The sequence below is a fragment of the Triplophysa dalaica genome, chromosome 6 (genome assembly GCF_015846415.1).
Source record: "Triplophysa dalaica isolate WHDGS20190420 chromosome 6, ASM1584641v1, whole genome shotgun sequence".
Classification (NCBI taxonomy): Eukaryota; Metazoa; Chordata; class Actinopteri; order Cypriniformes; family Nemacheilidae; genus Triplophysa; species Triplophysa dalaica.
The window spans coordinates 1,527,427-1,538,042 of NC_079547.1; the positions used below are offsets into that span (position 1 = coordinate 1,527,427).

The following is a 10,616-nucleotide window of genomic DNA, read 5'->3' on the forward strand; positions in this document are numbered from 1 at the left end:
GCACTCACACACACACCTGCGCACACCTACACACACACAAACACACACACACACACGTGCACACACACACGCGCGCGCACACAAATACACAAAAAGTTTTTTTTAAAAAAACATTACGAGCTAATTCACATTGTTTAATCTTATTTTGGCATGACAGAGCCCTCCAGTAGTAAAGCATGAAACATCCAGGACTGTTGTTCTCTCCTAGTGGGGTCTCACACAATGCATGCTGGGAACTGGAACAAGGTGTTGAATTATCTTGTGTAAATAAGGTACATTGGACAAGGAGCACAATATAGTTCAAAAATAAGTTTATTTACACAAGAGATTTGACACATGAACTTAAGTAAAAACATTAAATAAAATTGTGTTTAGTACTCACTCAACTTAACTGAACTTAACTTTTATTAAAATAGCGCTTTTTATAATTTTCATGAAGCAGCTTTACATGAAAACATTTTAACTATAACCGATACATTAAACCAGGGGTCTTCAACGTTTTTAAGGGCAAGGACCCCTTAGATGAGAGATGTATGGAGCAGGGACCCCCTTATACTAAATGTGTGAATAGAGCTATTTAAATAGAAACAACTCTTATTGTCACAGGTATATTATGTTCAGACATTACATTAGCACTATTATACATGTTATTGTTGGACAACCATACGTTTCTGTCTATTATTTTTATTATTAAAATAGATTGTTTGATTATTTTAAGGCATTTACAGCATGGACAGTTTACTTGTCCTGAACATTAGTTTTTATTAAGGCTTCGGTGAGATGACTGACCCTGGTTAATGGCACAAAGACTATTCTAGTGGAGGTAGAGGTTGTGTCTGGATGAGAAAGAAATCAGTGCAGATGTTATGCATGCTGTTGTCAAAGCAGATCGTTTTATTGAGTTTCATTCTCTTTTTCTTCGCTTCTCTGTGTGTTGCAGAACACAACGCTTTTTTATCATTCTGAGCTACGTTGTCTTTCTTGTGGATCATTAATGTCGCAGCTGTTACACGAAAAACTGTTCTTTCTGCAGAGCATCATATCAGACTAAGGAGAGCAACATGCAACATTTGATAGGAACAAAATTCTAAAGCTGATGTCAGCAGCCCCCCGGCGGGCAAAACAAGTGCAGCAAGTGTGCAAACAGTGGCGAGGAACCCAAAACTCCAGTGGAGAAAAAAACCTCGGGAGAACCCAGACCCAGCCAGGGGAACCAGTTCTCCTCTGGCACTACTGCTGCATCTCTACAAGCTAAATCTAGATGATAGATTTAATATTATCTATATCTTTATACTTTATATCTAAAAGTCTAATAGCTTATTGCAATATAATATAATAATACTATGCTGATGTCAAAACATCTAATGACGCTGATGGTTGATTTTTGTGTCGATTTTGCTGATTTTTTTTGACTATTGATGAAACGAAGGCTGATCGAGATGTTTTTAGGGCTTTCCTCTAAGTTCAAATTTTATTCTTCCATGCTCTGCGAAAAACCACTAATTTTGTTTTTTTAAAGTTACGCTCCATTTTACGGGCTGCTCTCTTGAGAGCGTGCGTGTGCTCATTATACCGCGGTGTTGGACTGATATCCTGAATTTTCTTAAAATTAATCATTGGGTGGATAAATAACTAGTAATCAGACCATTATATTCAAAGTGTTATTAAATTATTGTATCAAAATTGAATGAGATGTAGACGAGCGTATTAGATCGACCGTGTCAACCTGAAGGCTCTCACTTGCTACAATGCTTTGAGAATTGCATCATATTATATAGAATAATAAGATAATTTACTGCTACTATTACATGTTTAGCCCATTTATCTATCATCTATTAAGCGAACCAGCTATTTGCAATACTATTAGTAGCTAAGTTTGAGAGAAAAGAGAAGATAGAGAAAAAACAGAGAAAGGTCATCAGGGGGACATCCTCAGGCCGAACCGGAGCTGGATCTGTCAATCTCAGGCGTCGCCGGAAACCCGGAGATAAAACATGGACACAAAAGAAGATGATATTACTGTAGAGGACGCTCACGCACACATCAAAATAACTAATAGGGCTGTCAAAAAACTAATATTATTGACTATAGAGAGACCTAAACAGAGAAGATTGTCTTTAGCACTTAAACTAGGTATGAGCAAGTCTGGAAACAAAACTAGTCAACAACAAAAAACACAACAAGCTAATACTGTTCGCCCACAATCCAATCCGCAAGCCTCTGTCTGAGACAGCCCTCCCCTGGTCCCGCTTCTGAACAGACAAGAGCTGCTCAGAGCTAATGCTCTGTGTGCGGTCCAAGTAGAGGCGCAGTGCGCTGGACACAACATGTAGGAGGTTGGGTCTTCTCTCCCGGGAGGGAGCGCCTGCAGGTTCACCACCTGGACCCGGAAGGGAGTGTGGGAACCTTGGGCACGTAACCAGGCCGGTATCTCAGAAGACTACCGCCCAATTTCCAGGCACCCATGGGACACGAAGAATACTGGAGGTCCCTACCCTCTTGCAGAGGCAAGCGCCATCAAGAGCGGCCTTCATCGTAATAAGGACGAGAGGCGTCTCCGAGGGGCTCACATGCCCGAAGGCCATGTAGGACCTACGGTCCTAAGAGGGTACGGAGCGCGGCCGGAGTCGCGCTCCTGAGAACCTGGTGACGAGGTTATGTTAACCAAGAAACTTACCCTCCAGGCGATTGTGATGAGCGAGATGGATCGTGCGTAACGGCAGGTGCCGTGTTGCGAAACCCGAGGATGATCTGCTTCACCGTGCCAGGGAGGCTGGTTAGTGGCTGACAGAGCGGTCACCTTACACAGGGTGGGACCCCGGAGAGGTTTGACTTCTCTGCCTACTTACCTGCTAAGTGTTACCGCCGGCCGACGCAACGTCACGAGAAGATTGTGGAAGGCAGCTATATCACTGTGGGAAGCCCGGAGAGAGTGTGTACTCTCCATCGCTACGGCTCTCCTGTCAGGGCCCCTCTGAGGCGGTTACCCAACAGGGTAGAGGCCTCCTCCTGCGTGACGGGACATCCTTGGAGGGCCCAGTATCAGTGGGGCCACCGCGGGGAGGCGGGGCTGATGGAGGGCAGGCTGTGCGTAGGACCTCAGCATCCATAGATGATCGGGTCACGGAACAGTCTGCTTCTTCACCATAGAATATCTCCACAGTGTCACCATCCAGCCCAGCCTGCGCGGTGTCCAAGAAGGCGGACCTTCCGAGCTTCATCGTGCAAGGTTGAGCTACAGATCCTTGGACCACTATCGTGGACATCGTCCAACCCAGGGCACACACCCTGACCTTCGTCGCTCGAGGCGCGAGGCCTGTGGCGGTGCACAGCCGGGTCGACCTTCCCATCAACCAGATCCAAACGCTCTGGCATATGACCCAATGGGTCCCCAAAACGTTATGGACCCTATTGAAAAGCAGCTTGGGAGACTTTGTCGACTCCTCCAAGTGGCAGCATCCGTGGAGCACCAGGGCCGCTAGACCACCTGGGTGGTCAACATTGCCCTTAGCAACCTCACTGTCCAGGAAAGTAATAGCTCCCTGAGCCCTTCAGACAGGAGCACGCCGCAGACGGCATACCCAACGTCTAATGAGCTCCACGTGGATCTCCGGGGAAGTCCGGGGAAGCACGGCCCTCACTTTTGCGTTGCCTCCTGAGCTCGACCGCCCAGAGGCAGGAGCTCTAAGGGGCTTCGCATCGGACAGTAGCAAGCCACGAACGGCATACTCCACGTCTAGTGAGCTCAACGTGCATCTCCGGCCCGGGGAAGCACGGCCGTCATCTCAGCGATGCCTCCTCTTGAGCTCGACCTCCCGAAGGCGGGAGCTCCAAGGGGCTTCGCATCTGATGACTGGAGGTAGCTATCAGATGTTATGACAGAGCACGTTGTCGAGTCTTGTCCGATATGGGACGGTCACCACCGCCCATCGGGGACGAGCCAGGTGAGTGTGTCGGGGCATGAATGACCCACGAGCCGAAGCTGGCGGAATAACAAACACGGGAATCCCCGATCACCCCCGACGTTCACTGAAGCGTTCAACCTCGCCATGGCGGCGGTCACGCACAGGGAACAGACGGGGTTGCGGCAACATTCCGGAGAACGTAGCCGCTGTGACCGCCACACCTGAGGACAAACCATACGTGCAGTATAGGCGTCGTGCCCGTCAGACTCGAAGATGGGTCTGTCATACCCAAGAACACAGCTTGCAACATCTCATCATCACCACACACCGTTTCCGGCGCGTGGTGTAGGAACAAGACTGTGGGACCGTCTCTTGGGTAACGGTCAGACGAGGCGAGGTGCGAACGATCCGCCAGCCAGTGGCTGACGAAAGACGTTCACATGCCCACATCACCCTCGCCAGTTACCCAACAGGGTAGAGGCCTCCTCCTGCGTGGCTCCACATCGCTGACGGGCCATCCTTGGAGGGCCCAGTATCAGAGGGGCCACCGCGGGGTGGCGGGGCTGATGGAGGGCAGGCTGTGCGCAGGACCTCAGCATCCATAGATGATCGGGTCACGGAACAGTCTGCTTCTTCACCATAGAATATCTCCACAGTGTCACCATCCAGCGCAGCCTGCGCGGTGTCCAAGAAGGCCGATCTTCCGAGCTTCATCGTGCAAGGTTGAGCTACGGATCCTTGGACCACTAACGTGGACATCGTCCAACCCAGGGCACACACCCTGACCTTCGTCGCTCGAGGCGCGAGGCCTGTGGCGGTGCACAGCCGGGTTGACCTTCCCATCAACCAGATCCAAACGCTCTGGCATATGACCCAATGGGTCCCCAAAACATTTGGACCCTATTGACCGCCATAGCGTGGAGGGTGAAGGCAGCTTGGTATACTTTGTCGACTCCTCCAAGTGGCAGCATCCGTGGTGCACCAGGGCCGCTAGACCACCTGGGTGGTCAACATTGCCCTTAGCTACCTCACTGTCCAGGAAAGTAATAGCTCCCTGAGCCCTTCAGACAGGAGCACGCCGCGGACGGCATACCCGACGTCTAATGAGCTCCACGTGGATCTCCGGGGAAGTCCGGGGAAGCACGGCCCTCACTTTTGCGTTGCCTCCCGAGCTCGACCGCCCAGAGGCAGGAGCTCTAAGGGGCTTCGCATCAGACAGGAGCAAGCCGCGAACGGCATACAGCACGTCTAGTGAGCTCAACGTGCATCTCCGGCCCGGGGAAGCACGGCCGTCATCTCTGCTATGCCTCCTCTTGAGCTCGACCTCCCGAAGGCGGGAGCTCCAAGGGGCTTCGCATCTGATGACCGGAGGTAGCTATCAGATGTTATGACAGAGCACGTTGTCGAGTCTTGTCCGATATGGGACGGTCACCACCGCCCATCGGGGACGAGCCAGGTGAGCGTGTCGGGGCATGAATGACCAGCGAGCCGAAGCTGGCGGAATAACAAACACGGGAATCCCCGATCACCCCCGACGTTCGCTGAAGCGTTCAACCTCGCCGTGGCGGCGGTCACGCACAGGGAACAGATGGGGTTGCGGCAACATTCCGGAGAACGTAGCCGCTGTGACCGCCACACCTGGTGCCCGTCAGACTCGAAGATGGGTCTGTCATACCCAAGAACACAGCTTGCAACATCTCATCATCACCACACACCGTTTCCGGCGCGTGGTGTAGGAACAAGACGGTGGGACCGTCTCTTGGGGAACGGTCAGACGAGGCGAGAACGATCCGCCAGCCAGTGGCTGACGAAAGACGTTCACATGCCAACATCACCCTCGCCCCTCCCCGCCGCGGACGGCAGGGCCGTAGCCAATGCCGTCACGAAACGGGAAGCAGCGAGTTGGCGGCTGAGTCCCGTGGGATCACAGCCGCCTGTGACGCAACGTCTGAATCATACACCGCCCGCAGTGCAGACAGAACTGATCCACAATGGCCGCCCCAGATGCCGGAAGCCCAACACCCGGGGTAGCCGTTGTGTCCGTCCTCCCTCCTGGATGAGAGTGGAAACTGTGAGAATATTTGTCCTGAAAAAGACCTGCTTTTCTAAATCTATAGCTCGCTGCCGAGACGCCCAGGAGAAGTCTGCGCTTCTGAGGAGAAATCCGCCACTGAGGAAGAGTCCACTCACCGAGGGGGATCCGCCATCAGAAGGGAGAAGTCCGCTGCTCTGCGTCACTGCAATTGTATAGACAGGTACACCACCTTACTTGAGAGTACATTTGGGTGGTCTTAGTCAAATCAGACCACCAGCTGACGTAGATTTGTGGGGGTGTGGTTGCACAAGACGTTTAAGGCTGGTCTGGGTGAGCATTTGCTTTCGAATGCATCTTTTGTTCCAACGCTTACATTTTTGCAATTTTACCTGTCTAATACATCCAAGGGCAACTTATTACACACCAAAACACAGAAAAGCACGTATTCCCACCATGTGACCCATTTAACAAATATTACTGTTTTACAGGCAATATTAATCATTTACAAGCTATTAAACAGCTCAATATTATCATGAAGGAACAAAAGCTCATCACAGCACTAGAATTTACAAAGCAAAGTTTTCTTGTGAATTTAATATTAATGAAAATAAAAAGAAAGACATTTTACCTCCTCGGTGTCTTGTGTGTTATCTTCAACAAGTGACGTCAAGCTTGTCTGTGCTATATTTGAAAACAAGAGTATTCACTTAATAAACAGACATCGTTCTTCATTTAAATGTATTTTATACATTACTGTGCAGAATTGACATTAGAGACATATAGAGAAAAAGTTTATACCTGTGACGTACACCTCAGATTCTTCATCAATAATCTTGGACTTGATCTCAGAAGATTCTTTTAGCTTACACTCCTCACATGAGCAGTCGAGGATAACTGGCTCACAAAAGAAATCTTTGACCACTTTTAGCCTCTTTTTCCACTTTCCCTTTTTACGGGGAACAATCTGATCAAAAAGAATTGGAGAAAAAAGACAAAACAAACTGTTGTACAGCTGTCAATACATTAAAATATACACATGTGTTATACAATGACAAAAATTACACTTTAGACAAACTTAAAAAATGACTTTTTATATTAGTACTTTGGTTAATATCAGTGATAACCGTTATAACTGTTTTACAGGCAATATTAATCATTTACAAGCTATTAAACAGCTCAATATTATCATGAAGGAACAAAAGCTCATCACAGCACTAGAATTTACAAAGCAATGTTTTCTTGTGAATTTGATATTAAAGGAAATCAATAGAAAGACATTTTACCTCCACGTTGTCTTGTGTGGCATTGACTTCGACAAGTTTGATCAAGCTTGTTTGCGCTATATTTGAAAACAAGAGTATTCACTTAATAAACAGACATCGTTCTTCATTTAAATGTATTTTATACATTACTGGGCAGAATTGACATTAGACACATATAGAGAAAAAGTTTATACCTGTGACGTACACCTCGGATTCTTCATCAATGCTCTGGGAGTCGAGCTCAGGAGATGCTTCAGGACTACACAACTCGCTTAAGCAGTCGAAGAAAACCTGCATAAAAAAAGACATTTTTGACCACTTTTTGCTCCTTTTCCATTTATCTTTTTTACGAGGAGCAATCTTATCAAAAGGAAATGGAGAAAAAAAGACAAAACAAACTTGTGTACAGCTGTCAATACATTAACATATATACACATGTGTTATACAATGACAAAAATGACACTTTAGACAAACTTACATGACTTTTTATATTAGTTTTTTGGTTAATATCAATGTTAACCATTATAACTGTTTTACAGGCAATATTAATCATTTACAAGCTATTAAACAGCTCAATATTATCATGAAGGAACAAAAGCTCATCACAGCACTAGAATTTACAAAGCAATGTTTTCTCGTGAATTTGATATTAAAGGAAATCAAAAGAAAGACATTTTACCTCCACGGTGTCTTGTGTGTTATCTTCAACAAGTGACGTCAAGCTGGTTAGCGCTAAATTTGAAAACAAGAGTATTCACTTAATAAACAGACATCGTTCTTCATTTTAATGTATTTTATACATTACTGTGCAGAATTGACATTAGAGACATATAGAGAAAAAGTTTATACCTGTGACGTACACCTCAGATTCTTCATCAATAATCTTGGACTTGATCTCAGAAGATTCTTTTAGCTTACACTCCTCACATGAGCAGTCGAGGATAACTGGCTCACAAAAGAAATCTTTGACCACTTTTAGCCTCTTTTTCCACTTTCCCTTTTTACGGGGAACAATCTGATCAAAAAGAATTGGAGGAAAAAAGACAAAACAAACTTGTGTACAGCTGTCAATACATTAATATATATACACATGTGTTATACAATGACAAAAATGAGCATTAGACAAACTTAAAAAATTACATTTTACATTAGTACTTTGGTTAATATCAATCTTAATGTTTATTACTGTTTTACAGGCAATATTAATCATTTACAAGCTATTAAACAGCTCAATATTATCATGAAGGAACAAAAGCTCATCACAGCACTAGAATTTACAAAGCAATGTTTTCTTGTGAATTTGATATTAAAGGAAATCAAAATAAAGACATTTTACCTCCACGTTGTCTTGTGTGGCATTGACTTCGACAAGTGAGATCAAGCTTGTCTGTGCTATATTTGAAAACAAGAGTATTCACTTAATCGTTCTTCATTTTAATGTATTTTATACATTACTGGGCAGAATTGACATTAGACACATATAGAGAAAAAGTTTATACCTGTGACGTACACCTCAGATTCTTCATCAATAATCTTGGACTTGATCTCAGAAGATTCTTTTAGCTTACACTCCTCACATGAGCAGTCGAGGATAACTGGCTCACAAAAGAAATCTTTGACCACTTTTAGCCTCTTTTTCCACTTTCCCTTTTTACGGGGAACAATCTGATCAAAAAGAATTGGAGAAAAAAAGACAAAACAAACTGTTGTACAGCTGTCAATACATTAAAATATATACACATGTGTTATACAATGACAAAAATGAGCATTAGACAAACTTAAAAAATGACTTTTTATATTAGTTTTTTGGTTAATATCAGTGATAACCGTTATAACTGTTTTACAGGCAATATTAATCATTTACAAGCTATTAAACAGCTCAATATTATCATGAAGGAACAAAAGCTCATCACAGCACTAGAATTTACAAAGCAATGTTTTCTTGTGAATTTGATATTAAAGGAAATCAATAGAAAGACATTTTACCTCCACGTTGTCTTGTGTGGCATTGACTTCGACAAGTTTGATCAAGCTTGTTTGCGCTATATTTGAAAACAAGAGTATTCACTTAATAAACAGACATCGTTCTTCATTTAAATGTATTTTATACATTACTGGGCAGAATTGACATTAGACACATATAGAGAAAAAGTTTATACCTGTAACGTACACCTCAGATTCTTCATCAATGCTCTGGGAGTCGAGCTCAGGAGATGCTTCAGGACTACACAACTCGCTTAAGCAGTCGAAGAAAACCTGCATAAAAAAAGACATTTTTGACCACTTTTTGCTCCTTTTCCATTTATCTTTTTTACGAGGAGCAATCTTATCAAAAGGAAATGGAGAAAAAAAGACAAAACAAACTTGTGTACAGCTGTCAATACATTAATATATATATACACATGTGTTATACAATGACAAAAATGACACTTTAGACAAACTTACATGACTTTTTATATTAGTTTTTTGGTTAATATCAATGTTAACCATTATAACTGTTTTACAGGCAATATTAATCATTTACAAGCTATTAAACAGCTCAATATTATCATGAAGGAACAAAAGCTCATGACAGCACTAGAATTTACAAAGCAATGTTTTCTTGTGAATTTGATATTAATTGAAATAAAAAGAAAGACATTTTACCTCCTCGGTGTCTTGTGTGTTATCTTCAACAAGTGACGTCAAGCTGGTTTGCGCTAAATTTGAAAACAAGAGTATTCACTTAATAAACAGACATCGTTCTTCATTTAAATGTATTTTATACATTACTGGGCAGAATTGACATTAGACACATATAGAGAAAAAGTTTATACCTGTGACGTACACCTCGGATTCTTCATCAATAATCTTGGACTTGATCTCAGAAGATTCTTTTAGCTTACACTCCTCACATGAGCAGTCGAGGATAACTGGCTCACAAAAGAAATCTTTGACCACTTTTAGCCTCTTTTTCCACTTTCCCTTTTTACGGGGAACAATCTGATCAAAAAGAATTGGAGAAAAAGAGACAAAACAAACTTGTGTACAGCTGTCAATACATTAAAATATACACATGTGTTATACAATGACAAAAATGACACTTTAGACAAACTTACATGACTTTTTATATTAGTTTTTTGGTTAATATCAGTGATAACCGTTATAACTGTTTTACAGGCAATATTAATCATTTACAAGCTATTAAACAGCTCAATATTATCATGAAGGAACAAAAGCTCATCACAGCACTAGAATTTACAAAGCAATGTTTTCTTGTGAATTTTATTAAATTGTGTTAAATTGTGAATATTAAAGGAAATCAAAAGAAAGACATTTTACCTCCACGTTGTCTTGTTTGTTATCTTCCATTAGTGAGATCAGGCTTGTTTGTGCTATACATGAAAACAAATTCATCAACTTACTAAACGGACA

At 43.5% G+C, this 10,616-nt stretch overlaps 1 protein-coding gene across 1 annotated transcript; it reads right to left on the minus strand.

Annotated features, from left to right (window-relative positions):
• Positions 1-289: 289 nt before the first annotated feature.
• On the minus strand, positions 290-8,412 carry LOC130424431 (uncharacterized). Its single transcript, XM_056750076.1, has 8 exons — positions 8,397-8,412; positions 8,052-8,255; positions 7,882-7,934; positions 7,397-7,493; positions 7,224-7,279; positions 6,739-6,904; positions 6,569-6,621; positions 290-6,142 (listed from the first exon to the last, which is right to left on the minus strand). The coding sequence occupies exons 1-8, from the start codon at positions 8,410-8,412 to the stop codon at positions 6,140-6,142; spliced, it is 648 nt and encodes a 215-aa protein (XP_056606054.1). The 3' UTR covers positions 290-6,139.
• Positions 8,413-10,616: the final 2,204 nt, after the last annotated feature.